Below are 13,411 nucleotides of genomic sequence, written 5' to 3' on the forward strand. Positions count from 1 at the left end.
GTCCAGGGAGGTAGATCTGTGTGTCATCAGCATAGAGGTGATACTGAAAGACATGAGACTCTATGAGCTGTCCCAGGCCAAAGGTGTAGATGGAGAAGAGCAGGGGCCCTGGAACTGAACCTTGGGGGACACCGACAGCTAGAGGGTGAGATGAGGAGGTGGTGTGTGAGTGGGAGATGCTGAATGTCTGTTCTGTTAGGTATGAAGAGATCCAAGATAGGGCCAAGTCTATGATGCCAAGAGATAAGAGAGTCTGTAATAAGAGGGAATGGTCCACTGTGTCGAAGGCAGATGACAGGTCCAGGAGTAGGAGGACGGAGTAGTGTCGCTTGGATTTGGTGGTTAGTTTCGTTGTTAGTGACTTTAGTCAGGGTAGTTTCAGTGGAGTGATGCAGTCGAAAGCCAGATCGTAAGCGGTCGAAGAGGGAGCATGAGAAGAGGTGGAAGGACAGTTCAAGGTGGACATGCTGTTACAGTAGTTTTGAGGCATAGGGAATAAGTGATATGGGGCGATAGCTAGTTGGAGAGGATGGGTCAAGGGAGCGCTTTTTGAGGATGGGTGTGATTGAGGCATGTTTGAAACATGAAGGGAGACACCAGCTGTTAGTGACAGGTTGAAGAAGTGGGTTAGGGTTGGGATGAAGACTGTGGTAAGGTTAGGGATGAGGTAAGACGGGTCAAGTTCGCAGGTGGTGAGATGTGATTTGGAGAGTAAAGAGGAAACTTGATCTTCTGTAATGGTGGAGAAGTTAGTATGAATAGATTAGGGTTAGGGTCTGATGGTGTCAATCTTTGGCTTGAATAATGAAGCAAATTCTTCAGCTGAGATGAGAGAAGAGGGAGGAAGCGCTGGGGGACGGAGGCGATAATTGAAAGTGTTGAATAGCTGTTTGGGAGGGAGGATATGAGAAATGAGAAGTAGGTTTGTTTTGCTGCTGTGAATGTGGACTTGAAAATAGTGAGGGATTGTTTGAATGCGATTAAGTGCTCACTGGAGTGGACCTTTTTCATCTCCGCTCAGCAAACCTTGGTGCTCGTCGTAGTTCTCTAGTCAGGTTGGTGTGCCAGGGTTGCCTATTAAATGTGTGAGCTTTGGTATGTGTGAGAGGGGCGACCGAATAGAAAGCTGCAGCTGTTGTGGTGTTATATAAAGCCGCAGCAACATCTGCGTCGTGTAAGGATTTTATGTCTGTAAGGGGGAGGAGGGATTCAGAGAGTGAGTGTAGGTCAAGGTGTTTGAGATTTCTGCGAGGGTGTGCAAGTTTGTGGGGGGTTGTGGACCTGGAGAAGAGAGGGCAGAGAATGTAAGTAGGTTGTGGTCAGAAAGAGGAAGAGGAGAATTAAAGAGGTTAGATAGGGAACAGAGGAGGGTGAAGTTGAGGTCCAGAGTGTGGCCATCTTTGTGAGTGGCTGCGGAAGACCATTGAGCAAGGCCGAAGGAGGAAGTGAGGGATAGAAGCTTAGAGACAGATGTGTCAATAGGGATGCTGAAGTCGCCCATGATGATAGTAGGGATGTCAGTGGAAAGAAAGTGAAGTTTATGGTTTCTTATTTGCCTGTACGCCGATTTTTGTAGGTTTGTAGAAGACAATAATTGCTAGTCGGTTACACGTGATAGTTTTTGTTGGATTTGAATATCAGCAGCCTGTCTAGAAGCCACTGGAGACTTTTTTAATCTGTTAGTAAAGGAGTTTGTTAACCCTTAATTCATTTACATTGTACTCTACTTTGCGGCTGAATTTCGGTTTGTATTCCACAACAGAAATCGTTCAATAAACACGCTGCAATTGAAGAAATCCCAGTGAAAACAAAGCCACCTGTATTGTAATACAAAGATGTTATCCTGCAATAGTCAGAAAAGAGTAACTGTTTTAAGCAAAGTATCATAGATGTAATGGTAAAATATATAAGCTATCTCTTAAAGGATGTGTCACTCATATTGACAATTGAAGCATGGCTTAATTATAGCTTGGGAAAGGAACAAGAGCTAGCACTTCATCTGCTTTATGACCTCCTGCTGTGAACAGGTAATTGAAGTGGGTTATCTGCTGAAAAGCAGACAAGAAGTCCGGGCTCAGTGGATACAAGAGGCTGGGCTGCGTGACTTTTCTTGCCTAGGGAAGTAAGTTTCATCTTTCAAACCCACATTTGACCAAGAATATCAAATATTAGGGCACAGAAGTCCTGTTATGAATATTATTTTTATTTGTGAACAATGTAGGTCCTCTAGTTATGGGAGACATATTTTCGGCGTCATGGAAAAGCAGCAAACGTAAAGCATTTACTTACATCACTGGGCGGTCTCCGCATCAGCTTCACATTAATATTGGACAGATGGATGACGATATATATGCCATGTTTCCCATCTATGGAAAGCTAAAATCATGACAGGAAATATGGTAGTGATATCTCCCGCCTGGAACTTACAGGTGGGGAGATATCCCGAAAATCAGGAATCCCATAATTTTTTGTGACCTAGCCGCATCCCATTGACTTGCCTCAATCTGAGGTCATCCAGTGGAGGTGTGTGGGGGTAACTTTTATCTGGTAAATACAGATTTTGATTTATCATTGTCAGTCCTGGAAGACACAGTTTGTTGTAGTTCTGCACCATTTTCTTAAAAGGAGAGCTTCCCTCCACTAAACACGGTGGCTCAGTGGTTAGCATTGCAGCACTAAGGTAATGGGTTCAGATTCCACCAACGACAACATCTGCAAGGAGTTTGTATGTTCTCCCTGTGTTTGCGTGGGTTTCCTCCACACTCCAAAGACATACTGATAGGGAACCTAGATTATGAGCCTAAAAGGGGACAGTGATAGCCGATCTAGCTTAATTCCACCCAACAATTAAACATTCTATTCGCCTATAAACATTCTCTGAATAACCTGATGTAACATATTTTTTATCTTACAACATTTTTCACATTCCAAACAAGAAAATGCATTCTTCTCTTTGTGAATTCTCTGAGTTTATATATTTATTTCATTGCAAAATGTTTTTCTGAGATAGCACATCAAATTGTCTTCTCGCTAATGTGACTTCTCTGATGTTTACCAAGATGTGATTTGTCTACAAAGCATTTCCCACATTCTGAGCATGAGTATGGCTTCTCTCCTGTGTGAATTCTCTCATGTTTAACAAGATGTGATTTATCTGTAAAGCATTTCCCACACATTGAACATGAATACGGCCTCTCTCCTGTGTGAATTCTCTCATGTATAACAAGGCTAGATCTACCTGTGAAACATCTCCCACATTCTGAACATGAGAATGGCTTCTCGCCTGTGTGGATTCTCTGATGCTCCTTGAGTTTGGCATTGGTAATAAAACATTTCCCACATTCAGAACATAAATATGGTTTCTCTCCTGTGTGAATTTTCTCATGTGTGACAAGATTTGATTTTGATTTAAAACATTTCTCACATTCAGAACACGAATACGGCTTCACTCCTGTGTGAGTTCTTTCATGAATAACAAGACTTAATTTACCTGTAAAGCATTTTCCACATATTGAACATGAATAAGGCTTCTCCCCTGTGTGACTTCTTTCATGGATAACAAGACTTGATTTATCGGTAAAACATTTCTCACATTCTGAACATGAAAAAGGCTTCTCTCCTGTGTGGATTCTCTTATGTGTGACAAAATTCGATTTATCTCTAAAAAGTTTCCCACAATCTGAACAGGAGTACGGCTTCTCTCCTGTGTGAATTCTCTCATGTATAACAACTTTTGATTTTTCCATAAAACATTTCCCACATGCTGAACATGAATATGGCTTTATCCCTGTGTGAATTCGCTCATGTGTAACAAGACTTGATTTTTTTTTAAAACATTTCCCACATTCTGAACATGAATACGGCTTCTCTTCTGTGTGAATTTTCTCATGCTGAACAAGACCTGATTTACAAGTAAAACATTTTCCACATTGTGAACAGGAGTATGGCCTCTCTCCTGTGTGAATTCTTTTGTGTGTAAAAAGAACTGAGATATAAGGAAACCATTTGCCACATTCAGTACACTGAAACCTTTTAACTCCTTTCTGACTTGTGGTGATATTCTGTGATTGGTAGGAAGGTTCCTCATCAAGGGTCTTATAGGATAGAGTTGTAGATTGAAGTTCTGGATTAAGGGTATTGCATTTTTCTTCTGAAGTATGCTGCAGGATATCTTCATCTTCTACTTTATCAAGTAGCGATAATTTGAAACTTCCTTTAGAGTTCTTACAGGAATTTTCTGTTAGAATTAAAAACGGATTTAATGATTTTTTTAATCACAAAGCAGACAAATTTAAGATATCTTGACAAGAAACACATGTAGATTTTACATATATTTTTTTTAACCCTTTAACGCCAAAGCCAGTTTTCCCTTGCTTCCCTTGCTGATGAGGACATACAGTTGTCCTCAAAAGTTTACATACCACGGCAAATTTTTTCCTTTCTTGGCCTTGTTTCAGAGAATATGAATGATAACAAAAAAACTTTTTCTCCGCTCATGGCTATTGGTTGGGTGAAGCCATTTATTGCCAAACTACTGTGTTTTCTCTTTTTACATCTTAATGACAACCAATACCGTGTATTGTCCCCTCTAACATCAATGACAGCTTGAAGTCTTTTGCGGTAGTTGTGGATGAGGTTCTTTATTTTCTCAGATGGTAAAGCTGCCCATTCTTCTTGGCAAAATGCCTCCAGTTCCTGTAAATTCCTGGGCTGTTTAGCATGAACTGCGCGCTTGAGATCTCCCCAGAGTGGCTCAATGATATTGAGGTCAGGAGTCTGAGATGGCCACTCTAGAACCTTCACTTTGTTCTGCTGTAGCCAATGACAGGTCAACTTGGCCTTGTGTTTCGGATCGTTGTCATGTTGGAACGTCCAAGTACGTCCCATGCGCAGCCTCCGGGCTGATGAGTACAAATTTGCCTCCAGTATTTGCTGATAACGTGCTGCATTCATCTTTCCTTCAACTTTTACCAAGTTTCCTGTGCCTTTGTAGCTCACACATCCCCAAAACATCAGCGATCTACCTCCATGCTTTAGAGTAGGAATGGTGTTCCTTTCATCATAGGCCTTGTTGACCTCTCTCCAAATGTAACGTTTATGGTTGTGGCCATCAAGTTCAATTTTGGTCTCATCACTCCAAATTACCTTGTTCCAGAAGTTTTGAGGCTTGTCTCTGTGCTGTTTGGCGTATTGTAGGCAAGATACTTTGTGGCATTTGTGCAGTAATGGCTTTCTTCTGGCGACTCGACCATGCGGCCCATTTTTCTTCCAGTGCCTCCTTATTGTGCATCTTGAAACAGCCACACCGCTAGTTTTCACAGAGTCCTGAATTTCAGCTGATGTTATTTGTGGGTTTTTCTTCGCATCCAGAACAATTTTCCTGGCAGTTGTGGCAGAAATTTTTGTTGGTCTACCTGACCATGGTTTGGTTTTTACAGAGCCCCTGATTTTCCATTTGTTAATCACAGTTTGAACGCTGCTGACTGGCATTATCAATTCCTTAGATATCTTTTTGTATCCCTTTCCTGTGTTATTCATTTCAACTACCTTTTCCCGTAGATCCGTTGACAATTCTTTTGCTTTCCCCATGACTCACAATCCACAAACATCAGTGGCTGGATAAAAGATGCAAGAGTCTGTCTGGATCCCAGAAACTCACTCAGCTTTTATGCACACACACTGATTACAAGCAAACAGATCACAGATGAGGATGTTACCTTTAGTAGCCGTTCAAACCCATTTGTGTCAAATTCTGTGCACGTTATCAAGCCAAAATCACCAGGGTACGTGAACTTTGGATCAGGGTCATTTGGATGTTTTTGGTTGTCATTAAGATTTAAAAAGAGAAAACACAGTAGTTTGACAATAAATGGCTTCACCCAACCAATAACCATGAGTGGAGAAAAAGTTTTTCTGTTATCATTCATATTCTCTGAAACAAGGCCAAGAAAGCAAAAATTCTGCCGGGGTATGTAAACTTTTGAGCACAACTGTATTTTTCAATTCGGACTTGTCAATTTATGTTGTACGAACTCTGGAATTCTTCAACATATTCCAGTGATTCTGAGAGATTGTGACCCGGCCTCCTGGGCATCTTATGGTCCACAAAATACAGTAACTAAAGAAAATCTGTCACCAGGTTCTTACTAGCTCATCTGAGAGCCGCATAATGTAGCGAAAGTGACCCTGATTCCAGCAATGTATCACTTAGTTTACTGAGTACAGCAGTTGTGATACTATCGGAGTCTTCTCTGCTGTAGATGTAGTACACCTCAGAAAGCGGACCCTACAAACACCCCTGATTAGCAGCTTTCTATGTACATTGTATATTGACAGTAAGATGCTAAATCAGTGCTGTGGGTGGGGATGGACCAGGAGGCAGGTGGGCAGCTAGTCCAGCAGGGTCTCAGGCTTTATCTCATGCTGCCCTCATCTTACATAGAAAAAAACTGTTGACAGATTCCCTTTAATAAGTAACACTTTCCAAAAGTTAACTTTACATCAACATTAGTTTTGAAACATGTTATATATTTTGTTGCAAATGTAGAAGGGTTAAACGTTTAGCAGCAATTTTTCCAACAATATTTACAAAAACTTTTTCATTAGGTACCGCTTCACACTTAAAGCGACTTTTAGGGGCCTATGCCATGACACCCCTAAAAGTGACCTCCTTTTAAAACTGTACGCATCAAGTTATTCAAAAGTACATTTGGGAAGTTTACTGCTTCAGGTGCTTCACAGGATTTAAAACAAGATGTAAGCAAAAAATAAAAGAATGTGTTATTTTCCACAAAAATGTTGTTTTAGCCCCCATTTTTTTTATTACTACACTTGTAACAGGGATAAATGGAATGACTAACTTATGTCATTTTTCCTCAGTAGAATGATACCCCATATGTGGTGTGACAGAGTCACTGGTATTATATGCGAGGGGAGGTATGTATCACTCAGGATGCTCTCCTGTGAGAACTAAGACCTACTGAATTTCTGCCAGCATGTTATATGCTGGGGGTTACCTCTTTTAAAGGGTGTGGTTTATGGGAATGACGTAGAGATGGGAGGGAAGTCATTCCCCATACCTCCTCCTCAGGGTGTGGCTTAGCAGGGTTTAAATGCTCGGTCACCATTTTTTTTTCTGTTGTTGTTGAGTTTGGAGTGGCAAAGACTACAGTCTGAAAAGCTTCAGCTCAGAGAGGAGCTGAAAGTTTGGACTACAACCTGTACGGCTAATCCCACACTGCTATGGACATTGCTATCATTTACCTTTTGTTTTCTTGTTTTGCCAGTAAGGCTGTGTTTATTTTTGCTGGAGCTGCAGAGCTTTATGCCATTAACTAAAGCCTGCAGAGAAAACACGGTTCTTGAGTCTACTTACGGAAGCGGCTGAGTGAGGCGTCTTACCACAGTTAGTGCGAGAGTGGTTGCAAGATTCCAGGAACACGTGTACCTGCTACACAGAGACCGATGCATGTCTTGGGTGAAGGCTGCCAGCCAGCAGGAGATGTCCGACAGCATGGAAGAGCTAATTAAGCACCTGGTGCAGAGCCAGCAGAGCATGCAGCAACAGCACTTGCAAAGCCAGCAGAGCATGCAGCAGAGCCAGCAGAGAATGCAGCAGCAGCACCGTGAACAGGTACAGCAGCAACTCGAGACCACTAAGCAGCTGATTCAACAGGTTCAGCTCTAGAAACAGCAGCAACAGGATCAGCATCGCCAACAGCAACAGCAGATATAGTTACTGGCAGAGGCGTCCGTGTCAAGGCGACGGCTCCGACAACTCCAGGTGATGACGCATACGTCAGGAAGAGGGTAAGGAGAGCATTACAGAAGATGACCCCGGGGGATGATGTTGAGGCATTCCTGACTGTTTTTGAGAGGGTGGCGGAACGGTAGAAATTGCCGCTGGAGCAGTGGGCGGAGGTTCTAGCGCCATATTTGACCGGGGAGCCGCAGAAGGCCTATTACAATCTGACTTTACAGGATGAAAAGGAATATGCTAAATTAAAAACTGTAATATCAGCAGAGGGATATAAACCACAGGTATTCAATGGAACGACGAGCAAAAAGTGGCAAAGTGTAATATAAAGATTAAGAATTAACTTTTATTTAGCGATTTAAAATAGTAGTGAATAAATAAAATTAGAATATAAAATATAAGAAAGAAGTGATGGCAAGTCTTACAAACGGTACTCAGCCGCCTGAAAAAAGTAAGTCTGTGGAACTGTTAACACTCCTAATATAGTTCCTTTTTGCACAGGAACATAGCGGACCACAGTTACATAACGCTATAGACCACCACTTCAATTCCAACTAAGTGGTTTTAGTCCAAATCAACAAAGGCAGAGAATGCTTCTTTAGGTATACATCAAAGCATATTAAACAGACAGGCATGCATTAAAGCTCTCCTACACCCATGACATTAACTCAGAGATGGGTGAGGAAAAGAAGATAGACCAATTGTGATATAGAGTCTGGATGTGACATAAAGTACTTGGTAAACAATTAATACATGGAACAGTCTCACCGTTAGAATGTCAGTATCATCACTGTTGACTCATGTCTGTGCAGTTTTGAGGCAAACCCTTTGGATGTGGCATTAACCAGTGCCCTCCTCACCCTGTTGGTCTGAAGTTCTGCCAGATGAAAGGAGTCTTGTACTCGACTGGTTAATGCCACATCCAAAGGGTTTGCCTCAAAACGGCACAGACATGAGTCAACAGTGATGATACTGACATTCTAACGGTGAGACTGTTCCATGTATTAATTGTTCACCAAGTACTTTATGTCACATCCAGACTCTATATCACAATTGGTCTATCTTCTTTTCCTCACCCATCTCTGAGTTAATGTCATGGGTGTAGGAGAGCTTTAATGCATGCCTGTCTGTTTAATATGCTTTGATGTATACCTAAAGAAGCATTCTCTGTATGACAGCCTTTGTTGATTTGGACTAAAACCACTTAGTTGGAATTGAAGTGGTGGTCTATAGCGTTATGTAACTGTGGTCCGCTATGTTCCTGTGCAAAAAGGAACTATATTAGGAGTGTTACCAGTTCCACAGACTTACTTTTTCCAGGTGGCTGAGTACCGTTTGTAAGACTTGCCATCGCTTCTTTCTTATATTTTATATTCTAATTTTATTTATTCACTACTATTTTAAATAGCTAAATAAAAGTTAATTCTTAATCTTTATATTACACTTTGTTAAATTAAAAACTGAGACATTGGCACACTCAGGAGTGACTATGTCTGTCAGAGCGCAAAGGATCCACCACTGGGCGTATGCTGGCGACAAACCCCCACACTCACAGATGTTTGACTTGCTGCATCTAGTCCAGAAGTGGCTGCAGCCAGAGTCTCCTCTCCTGCCCAGATGGTTGAGCGTGTGATGATGCATTCCCTACCCCGGCCGGTGAAGACCTCGGTTGCCCAGGGCGACTCTCGGAATGCAAATGACCTCGTGGGCCTGGTAGAGAGGTACCAAGTGGTAGAAAAATCCTTAGGGAAACCAGACAGTCACCTCCCCGTAATGGAGTGCCCAAAAGGGGGCGGGTTCACCATGGAAGGGGTTCAGAGCCACAACTGGGGGGGTCCCACTTCCACTGGGGGGGGTCCCACTTCCACTGAAGGGGCTGCAAGGACTGTTGTGAAGGATGTGATCTGTTGGCGATGTCGCAATCTGGGTCACGTAGCTGCCCAGTGTCATACGTCTGCTGAGCCAATGGACTGCAGCCTAGGCAGACGATGTTCATACTATGCGTACCGAGCCTGCAGTGTGGACTGTCAACACGGCGAGTGGCCGCAGGCGTGTGCTGTGTCCGTTAATGAAGTGATGGTCCTGGGGCTGTTGGACTCCGAGAGTCTGGTAACCTTTAATCAGTGCCACCCTTCCCCACCAGCTGATCCCCGCCAGATCTGTGGGCATCCGCTGCATACATGGGGACGCCAAGAACTACCCAGTGGCCAGAGTAACAATCGGACCAGACTGTGGCGCCCAATCCCAAGAGGTCGGGGTGGTCAAGGACCTGTTAAATCCCATCATATTGGGGCGTGATTTTCCCTTGTTCTGGGACGGACTTGTGGGGGAAGGGATCCAGACTTAGTCACAGGAACAAAAGCCAGGACCCTAGAGAAACACCCAGGTTGACATCAGAAGTGGATGAGTTTCCACTGTGTGTCCTTGTCGGCGACTAGGACAAAACTGTGATCGAGGGGGCCGACCTCCCTGAATTAGAGGTGCCTGGAGAGAACTTTGGGGCAGCTCAGCTCCGGGACTTGACCTTGAAAGGGGCGTGGGACAATGTTACGGTTTGTAATGGTGTTGCCCAAGAGCCGGGGGCGGACACCAGGTACCCACACTTTGCAGTTCAGGGGGAGCTATTATACCGGGTAACCAAACTGAAAGGTGAAGAGGTAGTGGAACAGCTGTTATTTCCAGGGCCATACCGTCGGAGGGTATTAGACATGGCCCACTCACATATTCTGGGGGGACACCTAGGGGTTGAAAAAACTCAGGAGAGAATAGTGAGGAGGATTTATTGGCCAGGATGTTACCGGGAGATCTTAAACTATTGTAGTTTAACCCCACCTGCCAGATAACCGCGCCCACCTCCCACTTCTGTAATCCCTTAGTTACACTATCTGTGATAGAAGTTCTCTTTGAGAGGATTGCCATGGACCTCGTGGGCCCCTTAGTTAAATCAGCTGGGGCCGCCAATACATCTTGGTCACCATTGACTATGCGACCCGGTACTCCAAACCGGTACCCTTTAGGAACTTGCCAGTAGGAGCATAGCCCGGGAACTTGTCCACATCTTTGCCAAGACCGGCTTGCCGAAGGAAGTCCTGACAGACCAAGGAACCCCATTCATGAGTAAGGTGATGAAGAAGCTGTGCAAAGTGCTTCAGATTAGCCAGCTGTGAACCTTCGTTTACCATCTGCAGACCGATGGCCTGGTGGAGCGCTTTAATAAGACCCTGAAAGCGATGCTCAAAAAGGTCGTCGAAAAGGATGGTCAAGACTGGGACTACCAGCTTCCGTTTCTACTTTTTTCCATAAGATAAGTTACCCAAGCCTCCACTGGCTTCTCTCCGTTTGAGTTTCTATATGGGCGGTGTCAGGAATTCCCACAGCGACAACAATGGGGAGATCACACAATATAAGGCAGTGTTTAGGAAAAATATATACAAGGATTTTATAAAGGAGACATTAAAATACATAAGCAGTTACATAAAATAAACAGGATTAAAGAGGAAACTTACGCTATACAGTTCGCAGGGACGAATCAACATAGGTGGAGAAGGGGCTCCCCAGTTTGATTTGAGCATTATCGAGCGCGACCCGTTGCTTATAGTCCTTATACCCCCCTGGCAATGAGTATTCTCCATGGATTCTCTTATACCTAAGGGGAGATCTGCCCACACGCCCATTGTGGTGATATCATGTGGGCCGGTCTCCAGCTTGTACATTTTTATTAAAAACGCTAACTTCTGCAATGACTTATCGCTCGTTGATCCCAGAAGCTTGCAAACGTCGCCATTTTTTCCGTTCTGATTTCACCTTCATTTAGAGACCAGCCTGGCCGAAGAAAGTTGCATCAAGTATACCATGTATATCAAGCCGTGGCGGGATTGGGAACCTGTGGAAACTTCTTGCCTGGGAGTCGCTCCCGAAGGCAAGTTGGAAGAGGTCACTATAACAGAGACTCTATCGCCGGCCCAGAAGCAACAGTGTCGAGAACTGCTACAGTGGAATCGGGAGCTGTTCTCAGAGTCCCGGGGCATACTCAGGTGGTAGAGCATGACGTGCTAACAGAACCACATGTGAGAGTGAATCTGAATGCCTTTCGGACTGCAGGGGGCACCAGCCACCTTCCAGAGGGCCATAAGTGATTAGACGACTTTATGCTTCGGTTTGGTGTGATCACAGCGATGCCAGATTTATATACACTGCTCAAAAAAATAAAGGGAACACTTAAACAACAGAATATAACTCCAAGTAAATGAAACTTCTGTGAAATCAAACTGTCCACTTAGGAAGCAACACTGATTGACAATCAATTTCACATGCTGTTGTGCAAATGGAATAGACAATAGATGGAAATTATTGGCAATTATCAAGACACCCTCAATAAAGGAGTGGTTCTGCAGGTGGGGACCACAGACCACATCTCAGTACCAATGCTCTCTGGCTGACGTTTTGGTCACTTTTGAATGCTGGTTGTGATTTCACACTCGTGGTAGCATGAGACGGACTCTACAACCCACAGAAGTTGCTCAGGTAGTGCAGCTCATCCAGGATGGCACATCAATGCGAGCTGTGGCAAGAAGGTTTGCTGTGTCTGTCAGCGTAGTGTCCAGAGGCTGGAGGCGCTACCAGGTGACAGGCCAGTACACTAGGAGACGTGGAGGGGGTCGTAGGAGGGCAACACCCAGCAGCAGGACAGCTACTTCCGCCTTTGTGCAAGGAGGAGCACTGCCAGAGCCCTGAAAAATGACCTCCAGTAGGCCACAAATGTGCATGTGTCTGCACAAACGGTTAGAAACTGACTCCATGAGGGTGGTATGAGGGCCCGACATCCACAGATGGGGGTTGTGCTCACAGCCCAACACCGTGCAGGACGCTTGGCATTTGCCACAGAACACCAGGATTGGCAAAGTCACCACTGGCGCCCTGTGCTCTTCACAGATGAAAGCAGGTTCACACTGAGCACATGTGACAGACGTGACAGAGTCTGGAGACGCCGTGGAGAGCGATCTGCTGCCTGCAACATCCTTCAGCATGACCGGTTTGGCAGTGGGTCAGTAATGGTGTGAGGTGGCATTTTTTTGGAGGGCCGCATAGCCCTCCATGTGCTCGCCAGAGGTAGCCTGACTGCCATTAGGTACCGAGATGAGATCCTCAGACCCCTTGTGAGACCATATGCTGGTGCGGTTGGCCCTGGGTTCCTCCTAATGCAGGACAACACCAGACCTCATGTGGCTGGAGTGTGTCAGCAGTTCCTGCAAGATGAAGGCATTGAAGCTATGGACTGGCCGCCCAGACCTGAATCCAATTGAGCACATCTGGGACATCATGTCTCGCTCCATCCACCAACGTCACGTTGCACCACAGACTGTCCAGGAGTTGGCGGATGCTTTAGTCCAGGTCTGGGAGGAGATCCTACAGGAGACCATCCACAACCTCATCAGGAGCATGCCCAGGCATTGTAGGGAGGTCATACAGGCACGTGGAGGCCACACACAATACTGAGCCTCACCAGGAGCATGCCCAGGTGTTGTAGGGAGGTCATACAGGCACGTGGAGGCCACACACAATACTCAGCCTCATCAGGAGCATGCCCAGGCATTGTAGGGAGGTCATACAGGCACGTGGAGGCCACACACAATACTCAGCCTCATCAGGAGCATG

The 13,411-nt window shown here is 44.7% G+C and overlaps 1 protein-coding gene across 1 annotated transcript in view; it reads right to left on the minus strand.

The window, feature by feature from the left end:
* Positions 1-2,187: 2,187 nt before the first annotated feature.
* Positions 2,188-13,411, minus strand: part of LOC141257278 (uncharacterized) — a 149,730-nt gene continuing 138,506 nt past the window's right edge. The window contains exon 10 of the mRNA XM_073671658.1: positions 2,188-4,237. Coding sequence (XP_073527759.1) covers positions 3,015-4,237 — 1,223 coding nt within the window. The 3' untranslated portion in view covers positions 2,188-3,014. The remainder of the gene's footprint in view (positions 4,238-13,411) is intronic.

This window comes from Phyllobates terribilis, unplaced genomic scaffold, assembly GCF_046119375.1.
Source record: "Phyllobates terribilis strain yellow unplaced genomic scaffold, ASM4611937v1 Scaffold_3__8_contigs__length_932513732, whole genome shotgun sequence".
Taxonomy (NCBI): domain Eukaryota; kingdom Metazoa; phylum Chordata; class Amphibia; order Anura; family Dendrobatidae; genus Phyllobates; species Phyllobates terribilis.